This window comes from Nerophis lumbriciformis, linkage group LG09 (assembly GCF_033978685.3).
Source record: "Nerophis lumbriciformis linkage group LG09, RoL_Nlum_v2.1, whole genome shotgun sequence".
Lineage (NCBI taxonomy): Eukaryota > Metazoa > Chordata > Actinopteri > Syngnathiformes > Syngnathidae > Nerophis > Nerophis lumbriciformis.
In genome coordinates, this window is record NC_084556.2 from 15,211,864 (window position 1) to 15,238,788 (window position 26,925).

The window sequence follows — 26,925 nt, forward strand, 5'->3', positions numbered from 1 at the left end:
CGTTTTAATGCTTAACATGGGATGCCGTCATGCTAAAAGGAGCATGCAGACATGGTCATATGGCGTCTCAAAGTAGTAAACAACACAGACAAAACCACATACTCGCGCCAGCTCGTCTATCATGCTCTGCTGCTCCAGGACTTGAAGCTTTAGAAAGGCTATTTCCTGGTCATCATGGGCTTGGTCCAGGTCGTTCAGAGACTTGGGCTTCTTTAGCGGAGGGTGCGAGCTAATCTTCTCCTTCTGCAGACGCAAACAAAATGGTCCTAACTGCTGGCACTACTAACACACAGTACAATAATGTTGGATGCATGTGTGACTTTATGCTGACCATTTCAAGGTTCTCCCTGGCTAGACTCTTTGCTTTCTGTTCCAGCTTCTGGATGGTCAGAGTAAGCTCATCATTCCTCTTACTTAGCAGCTTGTTCTTGTCCAGCAGGGGCTTGCACTGCTTCTCTGACTCACGCACACGTTTTAGCTGCAAAAGGGCGATAGTTAGCGAGGGAAAAGAAAGATGAAGGAAAGTCTTAAGTCAACATACCAGTTCATTCCTCTCATCAACCAGTAACGAATTTCGGTCTTCCAACTTTCGAATAGTTGAATTTAGTTCAGCAATGCGCCTTTGGTTTCTTCTCATGTCCTGTAAAACAAAATATTTAGTTAACTATTCAAATTAATTTATGTCTAGGGATAGGCATAATTAAAGAGAGTGCAATTCATAGCAGTAACCAGAAGAGCTGTTAAAAGGGAACTTAATTTTTTGGGGAATTTTGCTTGTCATTCACAATTCTTATGTAAGACAAGAACACATATGTTTATCCTTTTTTCATGAATTCTAAGTTGTAAAATATGGCATGTACGAGGTGGTTAAAATTAGAGTACACTATTCCGCCCATAAAGCCCTCCAAAAAAACATCCAGAAACTGCCAACAATACTTCTTTTACATCTTGCGACCTGAATATCAACCAAGTCTAAGCGGTATTGTTACTATAAGCGCTAACGCAGACAAACTATTTTTACTGCCGCCATGATCACAGAGAAGTAACTAGCTTATGCTGCTATATTGACATATTGGGCCGGTGAGCTGCTGCATCGCCACGGAGCTAGTGAAAGTTCATTGTAGATTATAAATCATGCCCATCACCTGGATAATAAAAGTATGTGGCCATAAATCGAGAAGAAAATTCTTAATCTAAACGGGAAGGTATGAACATCCCATCAGTCAGCACCTGAGTGAGAGCAGTCATTGTACAGTAAGTGGTGGAGTTATTGTCTTCAAAGTTTGTATATCTTGTTCAGCACTTTGTTTAGTGTCTCACTACAGCTGAGCACAAAACTTTTAAAGTTTGTAGCCCATCTTCCTTATATTAAGGTTCTGGATCATAATTCTGTTCCAAAGTAGTCTTTGATGGCTCTCATGAAGTCTGCCATGACTATAGGTTTGTTGTTGAAGGGAAAAGCGAACGTTGTGTTTGAAATTCATGCGCTGCCATATGCTTAAAATGAGCAAAATACATACATATTAAGTTATTATGAATGTGCCTGTTACTACATTACATACTTTCAGGGGCGCTGCTACGGATTTTGGGCCCCATGGAAAGAATCTTTACAGGGCCCCCAACACAGTGTCATTATTTTTTCTGTATTATAATTTCATCATCATTAGGGGCCTCTCTGGGCCCCCCTCCATCATGGACCCCTAGAATCCGTCTCCTTCACCCCCCCCCCCCCCCCCCCCTTTTCGGCGCCCATGCATACTTTATATACGGTACATACAGCATGTATATAAAAAGTTCATGTCCGTTTTTAAGAGCGCTTTAACGGCAGAATACAGCGACTCCCATTGGCTCCATTGTTAGCTGACTTTTGCTAATGTTTATTTACGAGTTAGAATGCATAAAAAAAAGAAAAACATGTGTTCTTGTCTTACATAATGATTGTGAATGATACACAATTCCCCAAAAAGTGCAGTTCCCCTTTATTTCAGACTCAATAGTTTGTTGTATATTGAAGAAGAACATGAAATCAATTATACAAGATGAGCTACAATCAAGTACAACAGGGGTCGGCAACCGGTGGTTCCGGAGCTGCATGCGGTTTTTCAGCCTGCTTTTTGTGGCTCTCTCTGCACAGCGCTGAAATTTTACACAGAAGTGGGGAAAATGTGCATTTTTGAAAAGTTCTAGGATTTCAGACTGTCTGTAAGGCCGTAAAAGTGTACAGGCTGTATCCTGACAAGTGATTGGATGAGCCAATAAAGGCAAGGAAAGGGAGGGGAGGCCGCTGTTTGTGTGTCTGTATAGAGATACAGCTGCATGAGAGAGATGTTGGCTTCTTGAGTGTGTGACCATGAAAACATCACAAAAAATTAAAATCTTGCAGATTGCCTTGCCTCTTCTGTGTTTTATGTGTGGTGAGAAATTGGCAAACAACAAAAAAATGGAACGTTAAAAGTAGGGATGTCCGATAATATCGGCAGTCCGATATTATCGGCCGATAAATGCTTTACAATGTAATATCGGAAATTATCGGTATCGGTTTCAAAAAGTAAAATTTATGACTTTTTAAAACGCGGCTGTGTACACGGACGTAGGGAGAGGTACAGAGCGTCAATAAATCTCAAAGGCACTTCCTTTGCGTGCAGGCCCAGTCACAAAATATCTACGGCTTTTCACATTCACAAATTAACGCAAAGCATACTTGTTCAACAGCCACACAGGTCACACTGAGGGTGGCCGTATAAACAACTTTACCACTGTTACAAATATGCGCCACACTGTGAACCCACACCAAACAAGAATGACAAACACATTTCGGGAGAACATCCGCACCGTAACACAACACAAACACAACAGAACAAATACCCAGAATCCCTTGCAGTACTCACTCTTCAGGAACGCTAAAATATAAACCCCATGCTACCCCCCCCCCCCCTCCCCCCACCTGCCCACCTCAATTTCCTCATAGTCCCAAATTTCAAACTGCTGTTTTGAGGCATGTTAAAAAAAATTATGCACTTTGTGACTTCAATAATAAATATGGCAGTGCCATGTTGGCATTTTTTGTCATAACTTGAGTTGATTTATTTTGGAAAACCGTGTTACATTGTTTGCTACATTGTTACATGCATCCAGCGGGCCATCACAACAAAATTAGGCATAATAATGTCTTAATTCCACGACTGTATATATCGGTATCGGTTGATATCGGTATCGGTAATTAAGAGTTGGTCAATATCGGAATATCGGTAAAAAAGCCATTATCGGACATCTCTAGTTAAAAGTAGGTGTGTCAAAGTTAACCCTTTAACTCAATAAACGCAGACTATTTGCGCAATTTATTTTGACACGCTCATGACCGCCCATACCACCTGGGTGTGATATTTGACAACCACCTTAAATTTTAAAAACACATTAACTCTGAGGTTTGAGCAGGTTTTTCCTAGCTGAGACTTTTGGCAAAGGTGAAGCATTTTCTGCAGAGGGAAGACCTTGAAAACCACATTCATGCCTTCATCAACTCTAGACTGGACTACTGTAATGCCTTCTATAGTGGGCTAAATCAGTCACTCCTCCACAAGCTCCAGTTAGTACAAAATGCAGCTGCTCACCTCCTCATTCATACTTCAAAACATGCCCATATTAATCCGGTTCTCTTTGCTCTCTATTGGCTCCTAGAATGTTTTAGAATACATTTTAAAATCCTTATTTTTGTTTTTAAGGCCATCAATGGTATGGACTCAGCATACTTGGCTGATATTCGAACTGTTCGCCACCCACCAAAGAATTTGCGCTCATTTTTTACACACATCTTTTCTGGTATGTGGTCAGGTATAGGCCTGCCTCAGGGAAGAGGACGTCCCTGCCATGCACAGTCCACCACAGGCACCGGTGGAGGTGCGACAGGCCTAAGGTCCAGCGGCAAGACCACTTTGCTGTAATTAAAATGGAAGTACCAAGGACCAGACCTAAAAAATGGGGTGATCGTTCTCTTTCCGCATCCGCACCTCAGTTATTAAACTGGAACATATGTGCCCTAAAATAAAGGAGCTGGTCGGATCTCTCGGTGAGGTGGCTCGCTGCAGTCAGCCAAATTGTAAAACTGTCTACATTACTTTATTTACAATATATAAATCAATATATCGACTATTGACATTTACTCATTGATTTTATAATCGTCCATGTCCGAATTGCGATGCATCTAAAAATCGATAATTTCCCCCACATTTAGTTCCAGGCAGAGAATGAAGCAAAACAAAGCGTACTATCCAAAACCGAAAAACCCCAAATCTGGTTCCCACTTGGCAGGACAGAAGTTCCTGAGACCATAAAGAATGCCCTTAAAACCTCTCTTACTGACATCCTCTCAGGTGAATACATTAGAGTGGCATATCTTAAACCAGCCCTGCATTTCTGTAACACACAACTCTGGTAGAAAAGGATGAAGACACTGAATTGACTAAAACACCAAGTCAAGAATCATCGCTTACCCAGAGAAGAATTACAATGACCAAGCCACACAGTAGCTGCTATATCTTGCTTCCATTCTGGACTCAAGGTTTACAACCGACTACATCAGTCCAGACAATATCACACACCTTAAAGACAGACTGAAGCTTGAAACAGAGTTTATCTTGAAACGGTAAATTTTCCCTTCATTTATTCGCAGTCCAGAATATTCAGTAAAGTATTAATGCATTGTTACAGTTCTGTTTTACAGGAGAAAAGGCCCCATTTCAGCAGCAACACAGACCATGCTAAAAAAGAAAGGACTGCGGTCTCTGGGCAGATTGTTCACCAGACAGATACCCTATGGCTGAACCAGTGAAGGGGGCCATTGAAGCTGAACTGAACACATTTTTGATGGCTCCAACCATTGAAGGAGAGTACAAAATGTCTGCCATGTTTACAGTTTTATTTGGAAGAACATAATTATAAGCAATTTTATTTTATATATTTTACTCATATTAAACAAAGTAAACAATAGGAAAAATGGCACGTTATTTAGCGTCTTATTCTGGATATACAAAGACTACCAAGGTATACAATAATTATCACACCATAAGCATGATGTCGACAAAAGTCTGCATTAAGCCAAATCATTTTTTTTAAATAATATTATTGCATATTGTTCTAATGTGAGGCATCTTGAGATTGACAGTCTAAAAGTAACATAACTACCTTCACTTGTTATGTTCGTAGCATTATGCATTTATATGTATAAAATCTAAATTCCATTGTCATATATTAGGCATCGAACCTGCCATTAAAAGTACTTTTTTCAGGAAGTTTATCTTTTTCTGTAAGTCTGTTGTTGAAGCAAGACTAATCTTTGCAAAGACTCGGAGCGACTTCCTCACAGTGGAAGGTACATTGCCACCAATCACAAAAGTTAAATGTAAGGCACTTTTTACTGCAGATGAAGCTGAAAGTTTGTGTAGTGACTTGTGCTGGTTAAAGCAAACAAACCACAGAGTATTTTCCTTCATAAGGTTTCATCGTGGACATGTTGTTGTGGCACAGTCATCATCTACATACATTTAAATTGGCTGACACGCGGAAGGATGTGTGGGTACATTTCTACCAAATATGGATAATATGTTGACGTCACACTTGAACAAAATTCCAAACGCACCGTCTGTAGGAAGTATGAAGGAAGGCATGATTGATTGTTTTATAAATATCTCTACAATGCTTGCAGTTTGATTCCAAATGTTTGGGACTTATTCCCTCCTCACAGGGGCCCTATTATGCAAAACTCATTTTTCCTACTTATTGGTACCTGTTTTTGAGTATTTGGGATCTGCACAAGTGGGCTATTCTAAAACGACATAGAAGATGAAAGCCTTTTGGTGTGGATTTAGACTTTGTAAGGCAATGGTCTTTGTCTGTCTATCTGTGTTGGCCCTGCGATGAGGTGGTGACTTGTACAGGGTGTACCCCGCTTTCCGCCCGATTGTAGCTGAGATAGGCTGCAGCGCCCCCCGCGACCCCAAAGGGAATAACCGGTAGAAAATGGATGGAATGATGGTCTTAAACTTTAGGCTGATGAGGAGCCTGTTTGTTTTTCAGTTTTTAATAGATCACACACACTCTTTTTTTGTCTCTTTGTTTCTTCTTGTTGCATTTTTATTCTCTGCCTACAATCTCACCAGCAAATACTCTTAATTTTACGAGATTCAGGAGTGTATGTTTCAATACTTTTGCCGTAAATATTGGAGCATGAGCATTATTGTACAAATCTACCCTTAGAATAAGGATAAAGGAAGCAGGAATGCCATATTGTGTGAGCTTTCATAACAAGGAGATTACATGACTTCTGTCTGCTTGTTGGTTTTATTGTTATGTTCTATGCTTTTACTGTTAGCTGAGATTGTGCTGCATCCTTATTGACAGTAAAGGTCTATATTGTACTTTAAAATGGATATTAAATCCAAGCCCCATGAGCGATCACATTACAGAACATGGGTAAATATGTACTTCACGCACATCTTAGTCGGGACAACTGGTGCTTTGTTTGTATTGTCACTACAAAAGCCGTCACATTAAGGCACAGAAATCTGACTTATACTTTTGAAGATGCAATATGTTCTACAACATAGGGCTTTAATGTTATTACAATTTTCAGGATTTTTTATCCATAAAAAAGAGACTGTAACTGGTTGGAAAGGTCAGGTAAGGTTCTAGATGTACTTACTGGGCTGCCACAGTGTTCTGCACCATCTCCTACTCTACCCGGAATCTCTCTTTTTGGACTTCCCAGGCCGCATTCAGCCTCCTTGACAAGGAAGAGTTGCTCATCCAGCGCATCTTTCTGAAGCTGCAGCTTCAGTAGAATTCCCGTTGCTGACTCCAACTCTTTCTCCAAAGAGAAGATGGTGCGATCTTTCGCTTTTATTTCATCCACCTGTAACAAAAGACAAAAAAACAAGAGCATGGTTTGCCACTCTTTCATTGCTCTCAACAATCTCTCCTCTACACCATTATATGGACAAGTATTGAGACACTTAGTCGTGGGAACTGTAACGTTGCTCAAATTAGGGATGTAACAATATGAAGATTTCATATCACAATTATTTTGATCAAAATGATCATGGTTTTAATATTATCACGGAACTGATGAATGTGTTTAAAAAAGTATTTGTCCACATACTGAAATCTTTAACCAAACTATCTAAAAAAACAACAACAACAAAAACAGACACACAATATGCTTTCCTTGGCAGAAGAAACATAAAATATTTATCTGGCCTTTTATGAGCCACGTTATGGTTTTTCAAATAAATGTATCTTCTTCTGTTATCATTTCTCTGGTAGGTAAAATGTTTCTGAATAATACAGGCTAATCAGCGTGCTTCACGTACAGTTTCTGCGACATTTATGGATCTTCATATTTACTTTTACTGTATGATAGTTATGTTTTAATATTTTAGTTTATTGTCCGAATAGTAATGATAATCTGGTAACTAATGAAGAAACTTTTCTTATGACCACAATTGAGATGGATAAAATCTTTTTTCTTTTCTGCCGATTGTTGCCGTTTTGAAAGACGGTATGCATGGTGTATGTTTTGTATCGTTTGTTATTGAAATAAAGATGAAAAACATTTTAAATGTATCACTCTGTGCTAAGGGAGCCCAGCCTGTAGATACAATGTGCACAATTCAATATACTAGTTGCTCAGAGAGTCATGTGTTTGTGCACATTTTATGACGTTTGTAGTGGGGAAAGACATTAATGTGTCTTGTATTCATGGTAGCATTTAAGCTGGCTAGCAATTAGCATGCTAGCTGCTAGCTATCGATTAGTGACGCTATGGGCGTTAGCTGCTAGCTAGGAATTAGTGGCTCTATGGGCGCTAGTTAGCGATCAATGGCATTATGGGTGCTAACTGTTAGCCAGCAGTTAGCGGCGCTATGCGCACTAGCTAGTGATCAATGACATTACGGGCACTTAGTGTTAGCTAGCGGCGTTATGGGCGTTGAGGAGTAGTCTATTACGAACCTTTAAGAGCTGTTATTGCTAATATTTACCAGTCTTCGTATGTCCCGTTCACAGTCCCACTTGATCTTGGAGATCTGTTCCTGGTGCTGCTGGTGCTCCACCCTCAAGTCACCAGCCTTCATCTTGTCCGCCTGGATCATGTTGCTGAGAGCCTCGTCCGTGTGTTTCTTGGTCGACTTCAGCTCGGCTATCTCCTGCAGGAGCTTAACCCTCTCCTGGTCAAAGAAGCGGCGGGCGTCCTCCTTGGCTTCCAGGGTCAGTGCTGTGCGCACCTTTAAACAGGGGAGGTAATGGTGGACGAGTTTTACAGAGAATCATATTCTTAAAAGTCATGAATTCTCTCTCGAGACTCAAGCTTGGCTTGAAGCTCACCTTCTCTCCGCTACCATCCCGAATAGCGCTGAGTGCGGTTTTGAGCCTCTGATTTTCCTGGTCTTTGATTTTGGCGTGGCGGGCCAGCTCCTGCTCATGTTGTCGCGTCAGGTTTTCCCGCAGGGCCTGGAGTTCCTTTTGCTTTTCCTCGTGCCACTTGGCTCGCTGCTCCGTCAGCATGGCGGTATGGCGGTGCTGTTCCTGCTCTCGCACCCGCTTCACTTCCTGCACCTTGTCGCGCTCCAGCTTGCTCACCTTTTCCATAGAAGGAAACACACGATACCAACCAACGTTAGCAATACTGTACACATTTTAACTTATTTCAAAGCTAACTTTTACTCTTTCCGATCAAAGATGAATAACTAGCACTAGCATTGTCCAGATTCTTGGTGGATCACAGACAACGTTACGATTGGACAGGCACTAATTTACAAACCAACTATAAGGAAACTTACTAACCCATGTTTAAAATTAGCTATATAATGCAGGCACTGTAACAAGTGTGTCAACAAGTTGACAAACTCACTAAACTAATTGAATAGCTAAATCATAAACAAATTAGCAATGTAACTGACACACTCGCTAGCAGATAAGCAAACATATTAACTGATGAGTAACACTACGAAACTAGCTAATTTACTAATTTGCAACAGATTATCCAACAACAATTAACAAATGAATGAACTAGGAAACCAGCTAAAAAAATTGTAAGGTAGCTAACGGACTCACTCACTCAGCAACAGATAGATGAATAAACTGACCCACTAAATAATTTACTAACTAATTAGCAAACTAAGTCACTCACTCGCCAATAAGTACAACAAAAAAACTAAAGGTCTCATTTAACTATTAAATGAATCAAACAATTAGCAAAACGGTTAACCTACCCTCAAACTAGCAAATGAACTAATTTACTAATAAACAAAATAGCTAAATTAGTAAAAAACTCATGATGAATTAGAAAACTAGCTAACTTATTATGCAATTAACCTAGAATCAAAAAGATCAACTAACATGCCAAGATTAGTGGAATCATTATTTTACCAACTAACCAATTAGCCATTCACTCACTAACTCGCTCATTCACAGGGTAGTCAGAAAAAGCACTCACTCACAGTTTATCCAATGACAAAAAAATAAATGATATGTCACCAACATATCAGCTAACTAAGTCACTCACTCGCCGACACAAAATACTAACTGACACACTTCATTTGATAATTAGTCAAACAAATAGCAAAAGAGTAAACTAACACTCAGATAAGCAATTTAACAAATTTACTAACACGCAAACACATTAGTCAGAAACTCACTTACTAATCAGAAACTCATTTACAGATTAGCCACCAATGAAAAACTAAATAAACTAAGAAACCAGCTAAATGCCAACAAATTAGAAAACTAACAAACTCACTCACTCAACAACAGATAAACGAACAAACTGTTCAAGATGGGAGGAGTATATTTACAGCTACAATTCACCAAGTCAAGTATTTCATATAGATATAAAAGAAATACTAAGTCAAGTATTTCATATGTATGTATATATATATATATATATATATACAAAAAATACTTGACTTTCAGTGAATTCTAGCTATAAATATATATTTATTTTATTATATATATATAGATATATATATATATATATATATATATATATATATATATATATATATATATATATATATATATATATATATATATATATATATATAAAATAAATACTTGAATTTCAGTGTTCATTTATTTATACATATACACACACATAACACTCATCTACTCACTGTTGAGTTAAGGGTTGAATTGTCCATCCTTGTTCTATTCTCTGTCACTATTTTTCTAACCTTGCTGAACACCCTCTCTGATGATGCATTGCTGTGTGGCACGCACAAAAGTGCTTTCATCAAATGCACTAGATGGCAGTATTGTCCTGTTTAAGAGTGTCACAACATTGCTGTTTACGGCAGAAGAACTGTTTTACGGTAGATGAAAACGTGACTGCTGTTGTTGTGTGTTGTTGCCGCGCTGGGAGGACGTTAATGAAACTGCCTAACAATAAACCCACATAAGAAACCAAGAACTCGCCCTCCATCATTCTACAGTTATAACATGATTGGGCAGGTACGCTGTTTATATTGTGGGAAAGCGGACTCAGGTCCGCATGGACCTGAGTCCTGAATTTCGGGAGATTTTCGGGAGAAAATGTGTCCCGGGAGGTTTTCGGGAGAGGCGCTGAATTTCGGGAGTCTCCCGGAAAATCCGGGAGGGTTGGCAAGTATGACGTTGACTCAAAGCTGTTTTTTTCTTTGAAACTTTCATTGCTCAAAATATAACAATGAATCAAATTTAATGTTGTTATGAATTATCGATCTGTCGAAGCCTCCAATTACTTCATATTGCATATTTTGTTATTTTTTTATTTATAAAACAACGTTTTCTATAACAAAAAGGGCATAAAACAAACCAAAAAATATATTAAAAACTTATAATCAACGGATGGATTTGAAGTTGATCTTGAGATTTAAGTATAAAAAACAAACAAATTAAAAAAAATAAAAACCATGTATGAATTATTTTTAACAATTTTATGAATGGGGCCCTTTTGGATTCCTGAGAATTTTAGTGGGATTTTTTTAAACTGTCATTGCTAAAAAAATTAAAAAAAACAATTAATCAAAATCAGCGTTGTAATGAATTATTGACCCATTTAAGGTTCCAATTACTTCACATCAAATATCCCACTTTGAAAATTTGGAGGTGAATAGATTTTATATTTTAGTTTTCTTTTTTTTATGCTTAAAACATAATTTTTTTAAATTTTACATCAACACATAGATCTGAAGTTGATCTATCACAGATTTAAGCGTTGAAAAAAATTAAAACATTTTATGACTGAGACCCATCCGGGCCTCTGGGACCAAACTTGAGAGGAGCGTTAAAGGTAAAAAAAAAAAAAAAAAATCTATATATTGTATTGGTTTTGAAAATTACAAATATTTGGACATCCCTGAACCAAACTAACCAGATACATTGACTAGTTAGTAAACCAGGTAACGTATTAACTCACTCTCTAAGGGATTAGCCAACCAATTAACAAATTAATGAATTAAGAAACCAGCTAAATAGCTAACAAAGTAGCTGACTCACACACTCCCTTACCATTAGAAATACACTCTAACCGTCTCTGGTAATTAGGAATTTTAAATGACGAATTAATCAACCACTTAGCAAAAAGGTTAACTTACAACGTTTACTGAACATATGTTGAATATGAAAGGAAAAGCTATGATCCACCAATAGGTATGCATAGAGTGTATAATTCACCCTGTTGGGTAATACCTATTCCATAAGTAATCCAGTATATTGTAAATCTGCTGCCTTTAGATTCAAGTTGGAGTTACTATATAATGATCCACACACGATTACCTCAAAAGGCAACCATTAACTGCAAAACTGTTAACACACATCACAATTGTATACATATTTACAGTTTAGTCCAAAGGTTGTTCCCAACATTCGCATTCAGCATGAAAGCCCACATGGATAACAAGAGATACGGTGCAATGCCATATGTATAATACCTTGCATTTTTCTTGGTGCAGTTCGATCTGAATGTCAGTCAACTTGGACCTGAGATCTTCATTGGCTGCCTGCAAGGCAGAGATGAGGGCTTCAGGCTTCTCACCCTTCGCACGCCCTTTCTTGGCCATTGCTCCGGAATACTAGAGTGGTTCTTCTGATGCTTTCATGGAGGCTTCACAGAAATGGTCCACAGTGTTCCTGAGGCTTCCTGTTTCGCTTCTTCCTCATTCTTCTTTTAGACAACAGGGCTAAAGCAGTCAAGGGAGACAAAGAGAAATATATGCTGAGATTAATGCTGTGAAAGTAGTGTACAGTTTCAGAGGTGCAAAAATACTGTACTGTAAGCTGGTCTCGCCATAAGACCTGCGTTTTCACCCACAAACACAATAACATCATAAACAGCTTTTGAAAACATAATTTTTTAAAACATTAACGTATTTACAGTAAGATTATTTTATAAATAAGAATTGAAAAAAAGAAGAAAAAAAATACATAAAATAAGTACTAAGGGGGAAAGTATTTACTGTAATGTAAACAAGAAAAAAATTTCCCGTACCAAAAGTATGGTAATGAAATTATAAATGTTAACAGTTTTTTTGCTAAGGTTTTAAAAAATATATATTTACATTTTTGAGAAATGAAATGAAAAACCTTTTAATTAAAATCATCAATCTTTATCAAGACAATTTTTAAATTTGGAAAAAAAAACTTGTATCAAACGTCTGGCAATTAAAATTATTTTACATTTTTAAAACAAGTTTATGAAAAAGTAGTGATTTTACATTTTGAAAAACAACTACATAAAAAAATTAATTAAATGAATTAATTTAATTAAATTATTATAAAAAATACACTTTTATCAAAGTAATAAAAGCAAAATTACAGGTAAACAAAGTCTTACAATGAAAATGCTTAATGTTAAATAAGGTCACTTAAAAATCTTTTTTATATATAAAAATAAACTCTTTAAATAAAAATATTCATTTATTTGGTAACAAGTTAGTTTTGTAATGACAAACATATTATTCATTTATAATAAAAATTGTACTACTGGTAATGACAAAATATTAAAGTATTCTAATGACTCACTAATTGGGAAAAGTAAGATGACATTCATAGAGCAACACAAAAGACTGCTGAATAGGAATACGGTATATGAAACTAAAAATCTTCTGCCGCATAGATCATAGTAGTCTGGAATTGGTGAAGAACATAGATTCAGATACACATTTTTTCTCCCATATAAGAAATAACTATTATCATTATACAGTCGGACAATATAATATCAACACTAAAACTGACAACAAACTGTTGATTATTAATTTCAACAGCAGAAGTCGCTATGCAAACTACAACAACGTGAAGTATAAGTTGGAAAAATTCAACAAAACTTTTAAAGTGATCGCCATCTCAGAAACATGGATAGATGCTAAAAAGGAAGAATGTCTAACCATTGAAATGTGTCGTGAAAAAAGCAAAAAAGCAAAAATGTATTAGTCATGTGCATGTATAGAAAACGTAAGTCAAACACTGATACATTTAAAAACTGGATTATGGCAACTTTTAATGAAATCAGTCCAAAATAACTTTCTTTAGTGGTGACTTTAACATTGACCTCTTAAACCCTAAAAAACAAAAGCCCATAGATGACTTTATTGACACAATGCACAGCCTGTGTTTATATTCCAAAATCTCAAGGTCAAGCAGAATCTCAGGACACAGAGCCACACTTATTGATAATATTTTTACTAATGACTTTGATAATAATACCACAAGTGGTCTGCTAATAACCGACATCAGTGATCATCTGCCAGTTTTCGTAATCTATGACGGAAACTACAAGAAGAGGAACATTGATGACAAAAAGACATTTCGAAGAATATGCACAGAACAATAGTATGACAGCTTTCAAGAATGATCTGAGAGATCGAAGTTGGGACAATGTACACAGTGAAAATTATGTAGATCATGCATATGGAAAAAATTGTTAATACTTTCAAAATGCTTTATGACTAACACTGTCCGTTGAAACAACTTAGTAAGAAGCAAAAGAAAAACAATCAACCATGGATGACAAAAGGACTGAAAAATGCTTACAACAAGAAGAATACATTATATAGAACGTTTATAACACTAAGATCTACTGAGGCAGAAAACAAGTACAAAACATATAAGAATAAGATAACTAGCATGCTACGAACACGTAGGGAATAATCCATCCATCCATTTTCTACCACTTGTCCCTCTTGGGGTCGCGGGCATGCTGGAGCCTATCCCAGCTAAATTCAGACAGAAGATAGATAGATAGATAGATAGATAGATAGATAGATAGATAGATAGATAGATAGATAGTACTTTATTGATTCCTTCAGGAGAGTTCCCTTAGGAAAATTAGGCACCCTGGATAAGTATTACAGTCAATTATTAGACAGTAACAAAAACAATATGAAAGCAACATGGGGCATCCTAAATAGTATTATTAAAATTGGTGCAAAGAACGATTATCCTAAATACTTCTTAGACGGAAATGTAAAAAACGACAATATGAACAAAATAGTTGAAAGCTTTAATAAGTTCTTTGTGAACATTGGACCAAATCTGGAGGAAAAGATTCCAGATCCTCGGTCAGTTGAGGACTTGAATGACACTAAAGACAGAAATCCCAACTCGATGTTCCTTGAGGGTGCAACAAAAGAGTAAATAATCAATATTGTAAAAAAAATGTAAATCCCAGACCTCAACTGATTGTAATGGAATTGATATGGAAACAATAGAAAGGGTTATTGAAGAGATTTCAAAACCTTTAACATTTATCAGAAACCTATCATTTCAAACAGGCAAATTCCAAAACTAAAACATTTCAAAACCAGACCTGTTTCTCTACTTACACAATTTTCTAAAATGATAGAAAAACTGTTTTACGCCAGATTGGACAAATTCATTAATGAAAATGAAACACTCACAGACATCCAATACGTATACAGAGCCACCATATCATCATCAAAGGCATCAATCGCAATAACAGAAGAGATTACCAATGCAATAGATAGTAAACAGTGTACTGCTACAGAGTTTATGGATTTAACAAAAGCATTTGACACAATAAGCTGGTCTCGAAATGAGTAAGAAGCTACTTAACCAACAGGAAGCAATATGTCTACAGAGCTGAATATACAAACCCCGTTTCTATATGAGTTGGGAAATTGTGTTAGATGTAAATATGAACGGAATACAATGATTTGCAAATCATTTTCAACCCATATTCAATTGAATATGCTACAAAGACAACATATTTGATGTTCAAACTGATAAACTTTTTTTTTTTTGCAAATAATCATCAACTTTAGAATTTGATGCCAGCAACACGTGACGAAGAAGTTGGGAAAGGTGGCAATAAATACTGATAAAGTTGAGGAATGCTCATCAAACACTTATTTGGAACATCCCACAGGTGAACAGGCTAATTGGGAACAGGTGGGTGCCATGATTGGGTATAAAAGTAGATTCCATGAAATGCTCAGTCATTCACAAACAAGGATGGGGCGAGGGTCACCACTTTGTCAACAAATGCGTGAGCAAATTGTTGAACAGTTTAAGAAAAACCTTTCTCAACCAGCTATTGCAAGGAATTTAGGGATTTCACCATCTACGGTCCGTAATATCATCAAAGGGTTCAGAGAATCTGGAGAAATCACTGCACGTAAGCAGCTAAGCCCGTGACCTTCGATCCCTCAAGCTGTACTGCATCAACAAGCAACATCAGTGTGTAAAGGATATCACCACATGGGCTCAAGAACACTTCAGAAACCCACTGTCAGTAACTACATATGGTCGCTACATATATAAGTGCAAGTTAAAACTCTCCTATGCAAGGCAAAAACCGCTTATCAACAACACCCAGAAACGCTGACGTTGGATGAATGGACTGATACAAAGTACAAAAGTGTTCTGTTGTCTGACGAGTCCACATTTCAAATTGGTTCCTCCAGACCAAAGAGGAAAAGAACCATCCGGATTGTTATAGGCACAAAGTTGAAAAGCCAGCATCTGTGATGGTATGAGGGTGTATTAGTGCCCAAGACATGGGTAACTTACACATCTATGAAGGCGCCATTAATGCTGAAAGGTACAAACAGGTTTTGGAGCAACATATGTTGCCATCCAAGCAACGTTACTATGGACGCCCCTGCTTATTTCAGCAAGACAATGCCAAGCCACGTGTTACATCAACGTGGATTCATAGTAAAAGAGTGCGGGTACTAGACTGGCCTGCCTGTAGTCCAGACCTGTCTCCCATTGAAAATGTGTGGCGCATTATGAAGCCTAAAATACCACAACGTAGACCCCCGGACTGTTGAAGAACTTAAGCTGTACATCAAGCAAGAATGTATATATATATGTATATATATTATTACATATATATATATATATATAAATAAATAAAAGAAATACTTGAATTTCAGTGTTCATTTATTTACACATATACACACACATAACACTCATCTACTCATTGTTGAGTTAAGGGTTGAATTGTTCATCCTTGTTCTATTCTCTGTCACTATTTCAGAACACACACATTATACAAATATACATTATAAAATTCAGCACGGTGGAAGAGGGGTTAGTGCATCTGCCTCACAATACGAAGGTCCTGAGTAGTCTTGGGTTCAATCCCGGGCTCGGGATCTTTCTGTGTGGAGTTTGCATGTTCTCCCCGTGACTGCGTGGGTTCCCTCCGGGTACTCCGGCTTCCTCCCACCTCCAAAGACATGCCCCTGGGGATAGGTTGATTGGCAACACTAAATTGGCCCTAGTGTGTGGATGTGAGTGTGAATGTTGTCTGTCTATCTGTGTTGGCCCTGCGATGAGGTGGCGACTTGTCCAGGGTGTACCCCGCCTTCCGCCCGATTGTAGCTGAGATAGGCTCCAGCTCCCCCGCGACCCCGAAGGGAATAAGCGGTAGAAAATGGATGGATGGATGGACATTATAAAATCTATAATTTGGGAGTCTGAATTAGGATCAGAAGTTCCTATATAAACATTGCGCACTCACGTCGCCTTTTTGTATTGATTACTGCAGCTGTGCACTGGATTCATTCACAAATACAAACTACAACTCACAAACACTTTAGAGTTAGGCTCCACCATCAGAATGTGTACTTAAACTTATAAAGATCACATGGATATTATTCAGTGAGTTGATTCACCAAAACTAACCTGTTATACAGGAGGAAAAAGCACACAGGACGTTTCAATTGTTCACAGACTGGTCGCTCTCATCAGAATGACAAGACACTTCCGGTCTGCAGGTGATGGCATTCAATTGGGAAGAAACGCCCTACTGCCCCCTACTGACCAATGTGAATACTGATAAATGTGTAATGACAGCTCCAAAAACGAATTCAAACCACAAAATAAAATAAATAAATCAACACAAAAATGTCACACATTATGGGTGGGTCACATATGCATGTACAGTAGATGGCAGTATTGTCCTGTTTAAAAGTGTCACAACGTTGCTGTTTACGGCAGACGAAAACTTGACTGCTGTTGTTGTGTGTTGTTACCGCGCTGGGAGGACGTTAATGAAACTGCCTAACAATAAACCCACACAAGAAACCAAGAACTCGCCCTCGATCATTAGCTGTTTGTATTGTGGGAAAGCGGACGTGTGAACAGGCTGTCAACACGTCACTCAGGTCCGCATGGAGCTGGAGGGGGCATGGCCTCCAGCTCCGCCTGAATTTCGGGAGATTTTCGGGAGAAAATTTGTCCCGGGAGGTTTTCGGGAGAGGCGCTGAATTTCGGGAGTCTCCCGGAAAATCCGGGAGGGTTGGCAAGTATGCGCTATTCGGCAACAGTAGAGGGGACTGCTAAGAATTGTTCTTCTCAGGGTTCTCTATGTTTACATTTTCACACTATGCCATATTTTGTTACACATCATTTCTTTCATATTCCTTATTTTAGTGCCTTGATTTAAAGCGGTTATTAGTGTTTATTGTGATTTTAGAATTGTGTTTACATTGATTGTTTAAGAGTTTTCCATGGTTGTGTTGACATTTCCTTTCCTATCGGCCTTGACAGCTGAGGGGATTATAATCAGAGTAATGTTATATTTGAAATAAAAATGTTAAGATTAGGGCTGTCAAATGATTATTTTTTTTATAAGATTAATCACACTCTAAACATGCAATTAATCACAGGTTTTGCTTGCATAAATAGAATTTGCTGAAGGAAATGCCCCCGTTTTTGGGTACAAATACAATTTAGTAGTCAGAATGTCATACAGGAATGTTGTTAAAATATTTTACTGAACGGCAAGTCATTAATTTGCTCAAAATTTGGTGAAAATTAGTATAGTGAAAATTAAGTGCACATTTTGAAAGTCTTTGCAGTTAGCAATAATCTTGCAAACAAGGTAGTTACTAATCTATACTGTAGTAAATACACTCATAAACGTAATAGTGCACCATTTACTCTTCTTTAGTTTAAACAGTTGTAGGAACAAACAAGCTTGTTTACCTTTTTCAGATGACAATGCTGATCTCTTTTTTTTTTGGTACAATGCGACCCGAGCTTGTAGTGATTACTTACAGATGTCCAACGTTTTCCAGGAAGCAAAATTAATTCACATTCAGTCTGTAGTTGCAAGTTGACGCTCTTGTTTGTGTAGTGCAGTTGGTTTATCCTTGCTGTAATTGTGCCTGTCCAAAGTATTGTACGACAGATCAGCTGTGGTGATGTTAATGACATCTTCTTACAGGACTTGGTCTTCACAGATGTTAAATGTCCTACATGCGGTGGCTGTCCCATTTAGCAAAGGCATAACTAAACTGTGCTACTTTTGTTGACAACTTTAAATCAGTAAACTTTGCCAGGGTAGCGTTCCCCTCTGCTTCTTGTCGATGTAACTAGCTAAGGACAGTCACTACTGCTTACGTTCACCTCAGTCAAGTTTCCTAGACACAAAAAAGTCTCCAATATCTCTGGAAAAGTAATTCGATTTGTCGTTAGTAGCTGTTTACAAAAGGAGTCGCCAAGAATATTGGCAACACTGTCGGCGCCATCATCGAGTATGTGTTTCACTTTAAGATGTTTTTTTAAACTTGATGTGCGGCGATGATAAAAACGTTTGTCGCTGCAATACCAACAAGTCCAAAGTTCTGTTTTGAAGCGAAATTGACCGCCTCTCCTCGTGATCACAGACTGTGTCACAAATGCGCGCGTCTTCCGGGCTAGGCTTCAACCCAGAAATTATTAATCATTTTCATATTTGATAACACGATCATTTATTTTTATTAATCACATGTGTTAACCCGTTAAGGTGGCCAGCCCTAGTTAACATTTAACTATTTTTTTATTATTATTAATTATCGATATCGACCAATATTAAAAAACTATATCCTGATACAGTTTTCAGCCATATCGACAAGCCCTAATTAAGTACAGAACATGATATTTCTTGAGTTGTCAACTATAATAGTATGTGGTTTTGAGGCAAGACACCCCTCAAAGGATAATACAATTATTTTCTAAGGCTTTTTTTCATGGCAATGTAGAGGAAAATTTGATTTGATTTCAAACATGTTAATAATAATTTTTTTCCAGGACAAAAATGCCGTGTAGGCCTATTCTATGAAACATATTGACTAGAGATGGCCGATAATATCGGTTGGCCGATAATTGCGTTAAAATGTAGTATCGGAAATTATCGGGTTTTTTTTATTATCGGTATGGTTTTTGTTTTGTTTTTTTATTAAATCAACATAAAAAACACAAGATACACTTACAATTAGTGCACCAACCCAAAAAACCTCCCTCCCCCATTTACACTCATTTACACTCATTCACACAAAAGGGTTGTTTCTTTCTGTTATTAATATTCTGGTTCCTACATTATATATCAATATATATCAATACAGTCTGCAGGGATACAGTCCGTAAGCACACATGATTGTGCGTGCTGCTGGTCCACTAATAGTACTAACCATTAACAGTTAATTTTACTAATTTTCATTAATTACTAGTTTCTATGTAACTGTTTTTATATTGTTTTACTTTTTTTTTTATTCAAGAAAATGTTTTTAATTTATTTATCGTATTTTATTTTATAATTTTTTTTTTAAAGTACCTTATCTTCACCATACCTGGTTGTACAAATTAGGCATAATAATGTGTTAATTCCACGACAGTATATATCGGTTGATATCGGTATCGGCTGATATCGGTATCGGTTGATATCGGTATCGGTAATTAAAGAGTTGGACAATATCGGAATATCGGATATCGGCAAAAAGCCATTATCGGACATCCCTAATATTGAACTTATATGGAACAATTAAATAATGCGTTGCAAATAGATGATGGTCAGATAAATAAGTCACGGCTTGTATAAGATATTGGCATCTACCGGTAGGTCCTTTCTTTTAGAGTAAATCACTTTCACAGCATTAAGCCAACATAATAGAACTCCTGCATATGTGTAATAAATAAGAAGGAAAATAATGTGTCACTAAGGAAATTAACACCTTTTTTTCATGCTTAGATTAGAAGCACAGCAACAATAGTGTGGCCGTAAGTACGCTTGTTTATTAACTGCCTTTATTTGTATATAAACTCTTATTTTTTGAGCAAACAAATGATCCTGCCTGTGTTGGCTCGAGACACGGATGACATAATGTTGCTGAAAAGATTTTGCCACGCAGATTAAAGTTAAAGTCGTGATCACATGGATTTGATGCTGTCTTTTTTAAGTCATTACAGTGGAGGTTGTCCAAAGAAAACAGAGCCTGAATTTGTGATTGCATGAATTAGACGTGTAAAAGTAATACAGTGGTACCTCAACTTAGGAGTGCCCCAACTAAAGAGTGTTTTGAAATAGGAGCTGTCTCTCGGCTAATTGTTATGCTTCAAGTAACAAGCAAAATTTGAATTTAAGCAACAAATGTCACAGTAAACCCTGTAAGAGCTGACCTAAACATCCTGTTTTACTCGCTAGCATTACCTTATAGCTAGCGATCGACATGACTCTGTTTTCAAGTCATGGGAAGGAAGAAAATGAGTGTGAAGAAGAATATATTCATTGAATTAAAAAAAATAAATCATCAAAAAATTACCAACTGTGTCGCCAACTTGGTGAAGGAATTTGTGCGTATCATTGCTTGTCTGCACCATACTAAAGCATAATGAGTCTCACGCCAGCCAGGGATGTTAAAATAATATCTAAATAGCAGACATGTATCCATGAAAATATGGAAAGGCTGCTAATGGTGTGTTTGACGGAGAAGCAGCTGGAATGAGATACCATAGAAGTCCACTCTTCAATGTAAATGTACATTATCATTACTTCTTATTACTACTGTAGTTGTTACTAGTTCAACATCAATATCATTTTCTAAAAGTTTGTTTTTCTTTTTAAAAGGCATGTTAAAATTGTGCCTGTTTTGGGGGGGCCAACCACCAATTTCGATTAATTTCAATGGGAGATGTTGGTTTGGGATACAAGTGTCTTGAATTAAAAGCTATGTGACAGAAGCAATTAAGCTCGTAAGTTGAGGTATTATTGTACAGCGGAACCTCAAACTACAAACTGAATAGGTTCTTGAACGAGAGTTACCAAAATGAACAGAAGTAACATCGGCTGCCTCCTCCTCCACCCCTGACAAGAGCTTCTCAATGGTCAATGGTTAACATGGACCCTGACTTTAACAAATTGAAAAACGTATTCGGGTGTTACCATTTAGTGGTCAATTGTACGGAAAATGTACTGTACTGTGCAATCTACTAATAAAAGTTTCAATTATTCAATCAATCAGTCACTGACTGAGCCTGCACAAAAACGCTGGTCGGCATAAGGCACAAAAACGTTTGTATCCAGGAACTAAGTTCACATGCAGAATAATAGGTTGTAAAATCCTGTTTTTAACTAAACATAATTAAAATAACTCTTAATGGGGAACTGCACTTTTTTTTGGAGTGTTACCTATCGTTCACAATCATTATAAAAGATGACGGACAGATTTTTTTTAATGCATTCTAAATATTAAATAAAAAATAAGTCTGCTTTCAGCAGAGCCACTGGGGGCACCACTATTTTGCCCATAAAATCCGATAACCATTCAAAAAGTGCCAACAATACTCCATTTACTTTTCATGACTTAAATAGTAACCAAGTATCAGTGATATTGTTATTATAAGCACTAACGCAGACAAACTATTTATAGCGGTGCCGTTATCAATTCCGTGTGTGCCTATGTTTACATCATTGAGTGATCTGCTGTTTGCTTCCTTGCTCCCTGTAAGTTTATTGTAGATCATAGTCATTCACATCGACGTCCCACTGGGGTGAGTTTTTCCTTGCCCTTATGTGGGCTATACCGAGGATGTCGTTGTGGCTTGTGCAGCCCTTTGAGACACTTGTGATTTAGGGCTATATAAATAAACATTGATTGATTGATTGATAAATCACGCCTCCCACCTGAAAAGTAGATGGCTGAGGATATAATCTGACAAGTTGGGACACTTTGACAGCCATTTAGGACCCAGAACTGGCAAGAACGACACAAAAAGCACTTGTCTTATTTGACTTTATTAAATGTTTGGGTAGGATTTTATAAAACAAAATCAGTTTTCTTTTAAGTAATATATTTGTCTATTTTATGGAGGATTGTAGTTAAACATAGAATTGGCACCCAAAAAAATCTAGAATTGATTCTGAATCGTAACGTTAACATCAAGAATCAAACTATTTTTATGGTGCCTAAAGATTCACAGCCCTACTATACAGGTACAGTACAAGGCATGATAAATGAAGCAACAACATACAAACACAATGATCTAGCCCTGATTAAATTAGATTAGTGACCAGGAGCAGGTGAGTGTCCTGATAACTAATTAGAAGCAGGTGTGCTCAATAGGTGCTCACAGTGTGGAGTTAAAAACTCAGAAGTGTCAGTAACCCATGTCTTACATGGTCAAAATCATTGCAAACTACAATTCCCAGAATGCCAAGGTAAAATGGCCACCAAAATTACTGATTGAAGGCACCTGAAAAGGAAGGAGCTTCAGTCAGACTCATTCACCAAACAGTCTACATCATGGGTGTCAAACTCTGGCCCACGGGCCAAATTTGGCCTGTGTAATTTCACTTGGCCCTTGAGGCGATATCAAATTAACACTAGAGCTGGCCCGCCGATTATAATCAGCAGCGGTGCCGCGGTAACACTGCATTCACCGCTAATTCTCATACTTGCCAACCCTCCCGGGACACTCTCAAATTTCAGTGCCCCTCCCAAAAATCGTCAGGTCCGCTTTTCACCCAGTCCAGCGAATGCTGGCCCAGACACATTATATGTGCAACTTCAGCACGCACACACATATGAATGCAATGCATACTTGGCCAACAGCGATACAGGTTACACTGACGGTGCTCGTATAAATAACTTTAACACTGTTAGAAATATGCGCCACACTGGGAATCCACACCAAACAAGCATGACAAACACATTTTGGGAGAACATCCGCACTGTAACACAACATAAACACAACGAAACAAATACCCAGAATCCCATGTAGCCCCAACACCGCCCACCTCAACCGACGCACGGAGGGGGTAGGGGGTGTTTGGTGGTAGCGGGGATGTATATTGCAGCCCGGAAGAGTTAGGGCTGCATGGGATTCTGGGTATTTGTTTTGTTGTGTTTATGTTGTGTTACGGTGTGGATGTTCTCCCGAAATGTGTTTGTCATTCTTGTTTGGTGTGGATTCACAGTGTGGCGCATATTTCTAACAGTGTTAAAGTTATTTATACAGGCACCCTTAGTATCGCTGTTGGCCAAGTATGAATTGCATTTACGTGTGTGTGCGTGCTGAAGTCGCACATATTTGTGATCGGGCGGTCACATTGTTGGAATGGATGAAAAGCAGACGTGACGACAGCTTGTGGAGGACGATAAACGCAATGCCTTTAAGGCACGCACCCAAGACTGTGGTCCGGGTGGATGAGAAATAATGACTGATGAACAACTTTGTTCGATAATGAAAGATGCCTCAGCTCAAAGCCTGAGCCCCAACATTTATGAACTAGCATCCAAGAAAAGATGGCAGGTATCTGGCTTGGGCAAATCAGATTAGATCAGTGTTGCAAACTGAGTGTCATGTCTGTGTAATCATGTTTTGTTTTAAGTCATGTTTTGTTTAGTTTCTGGCTTTTCACTCCATTGTCTTGTTTGCATGATTACCCATTAGTTTCACCTGTTCCACGTTTGGACTCATTGTGCACTCTTGTTTGTCACCATAGCAACCATTAGTTATCACCTGTCACGTCACGCACCTGTTTCACGTTTTGAGTCACGCACCTGTTTTCGTTAATCATGTCTGTGTTATTTAAGCTTTTCATTTTCTGTTGTTCGTCCTGACGACATCCCCGTATTCATACACCTGTCACACTCTGTCCACCTCTGCGCACTTCATGTCCATGCCAAGTAAGTTTTGTTTATTATTGCCATAGTTAGTGTTTTTTGTTGTTCATAGTTTTTTGCCCCCGTGCAAGTCTTTTGTTTTCGTTAGTCAAGTTTGTACATCCGCCTTGAGTGCGCCTTTTGTTTCTTTGAGTGTTATTATTAAATCATGTATTTACCTTCAAGTCATATCCAGTCCAATTCACTTGCACCTCGGGAGAACAAACCAAGCCATAGTCCAAGTCTTGACACTGAGCAGTTTAAAGTCCTGAATGGTTGGTTTATTCATTGTTATTTTATTTTCTAATTTATTAGCCTGTGGAAAAAGTTAATGTTGATATTTACCTCAGAAGGCTGCAAATAGAAAATAACATTTTTATTTAAATTGTATTTGATATGCCATTGATATTTTTTAATTATTATTATTATTATTTAAAACTCGATTTTGCATGTCACTATAAAGTTATATAAGCCTTGCTTGTTCAATATTCAATGCAAAACTTGTTTGGGTCCCTATTAAAAGGTTAATGTGTTCAACCTTGGCCCGCGGCTTTGTTCAGTTTTAAATTTTGGCCCACTCTGTATTTGAGTTTGACACCCCAGATCTACATGGAAGGAAGAACAGCAAGCAGCCACAACCGCAAGATCCACTCAAGTTTCTCCAAGCACACCAATGGTCGGTGAATATGCTTCGTTTGATGGCGATCAAAATGCTTTGTTTGATATGCTTAACTTGAACCAGCAAGCTTGTTAATTTGCTTACCGAACTATCCTAATTTGTTTGTTTAAACAGCTGGGTTCAAGTTGAATTACTGCATTACACTTTGAGCATTGATTGCATACTGTGTTTGACCAGTTTAAAGCACAGGTAAAAGTTTAAAGCTTAAGTTAAAATAGAAAATGGTTAAAGTTAAAAGGTTTAAAGTCAAAGCTTATGGTTTAAAGTTTAAAGTTAGAAGTACAACAGAATAATGCACAGTTAAAGGATAAATTCATGTTTAACTTTTGCTAAAAGTTAAAACATTATATAGAAAGTTTAAAACATTATTCAGAGGTTTAAAATAATTGTAAAACATGGTTTGAAAATACCTGTGTAATTAGATTAACATCTCTGTTTCTGTGGTTCAAAGGTTTACAACCTGCTGATGATTTTGCAGATCAACTGAAATTAAACCAACAAAGCTTCAAGTTGGAAAAAATAAAAATTGATCAATTGGAAATCGTGAGTTGTCCGTGAGTCCTTTTTGGAGTAGAAGAGAGGAACTTAACACACAGCAAGAAGTAACAACAAAAGCAGAAAAGGAGTGCTGAAACAGAAATAATACTGATCAGAAGAGAAAACTGTAAACGAAGTCTGACCTGGCGTGAAAGTAAGAGTAGAAGTACACACATAGGTACACGTACAGGCGCTTATCATCCCTCTGGAGAATATTAACTATATTTGACTGTCGTGCTTTAAGTTGTACATGTCTAATTCCATGGTTGGGGGTTAAATCACCAAAAATTATTCCCGGACGCGGCACCGCTGCTGCCCACTGCACCTCTCACCTCCCAGTGGGTGAACAAGGGGATGGGTCAAATGCACAGGACAAATTTCGCCACACCTAGTGTGTGTGTGTGACAATCATTGGTACTTTAACTTAACTATTATGGTTTACACAGACATTCAGGGTCTGCATTATGCATACTTGCCAACCCTCCCGGATTTTCCGGGAGACTCCCGAAATTCAGCGCCTCTCCCGAAAACCTCCTGGGACAAATTTTCTCCCGAAAATCTCCCCAAATTCAGGCGGACCTGAGTGACGTGTCGACAGCCTGTTTTCACGTCCGCTTTCCCACAATATAAACAGTGTGCCTGCCCAATCACGTTATAACTGTAGAATGATCGAGGGCGAGTTCTTGGTTTCTTATGTGGGTTTATTGTTAGGCAGTTTCATTAACGTCCTCCCAGCGCGGCAACAACACACAACAGCAGTCATGTTTTCGTCTACCGTAAAGCAGTTTGTCTGCCGTAAACAGCAATGTTGTGACACTCTTAAACAGGACAATACTGCCATCTACTGTACATGCATATGTAACATTAACATCTACGGCTTTTAGAGAGTGCAGTGCACAACTGCGCACACAACAAGGAGACGAAGCAGAATGGTTCAGCATGGTTAGAAAAATAGTGACAGAGAATAGAACAAGGATGGACAATTCAACCCTTAACTCAACAATGAGTAGATGAGTGTTATGTGTGTATATGTGTAAATAAATGAACACTGAAATTCAAGTATTCTCTTATTTATATATATACATATATATAGCTAGAATTCACTGAAAGTCAAGTATTTCTTATATATATATATATGAAATACTTGACTTGGTGAATTCTAGCTGTAAATATACTCCTTCCCTCTTAACCACGCCCCCAACCACGCCCCCGCCCCACCCCCGACCCCCCCACATCCCGAAATCGGAGGTCTCAAGGTTGGCAAGTATGGCATTATGACTAGGGATGTCC

At 37.9% G+C, this 26,925-nt stretch overlaps 1 protein-coding gene across 3 annotated transcripts in view; it reads right to left on the reverse strand.

Annotated features, from left to right (window-relative positions):
* The window catches only part of jakmip2 (janus kinase and microtubule interacting protein 2), an 84,265-nt gene that overhangs the window by 32,171 nt on the left and 25,169 nt on the right, over positions 1-26,925 (reverse strand). For 2 of the 3 annotated variants that reach the window (XM_061962511.1, XM_061962513.1), the window contains exons 2-8: positions 11,961-12,209; positions 8,377-8,631; positions 8,034-8,276; positions 6,698-6,907; positions 542-640; positions 332-478; positions 103-243 (exon numbers count right to left, since the gene is read on the reverse strand). In XM_061962511.1, the coding sequence (XP_061818495.1) occupies positions 103-243; positions 332-478; positions 542-640; positions 6,698-6,907; positions 8,034-8,276; positions 8,377-8,631; positions 11,961-12,089 (1,224 nt within the window). In that variant the 5' untranslated portion in view covers positions 12,090-12,209. The remainder of the gene's footprint in view (positions 1-102; positions 244-331; positions 479-541; positions 641-6,697; positions 6,908-8,033; positions 8,277-8,376; positions 8,632-11,960; positions 12,210-26,925) is intronic. The other variant, XM_061962512.1, reaches the window with a different exon arrangement.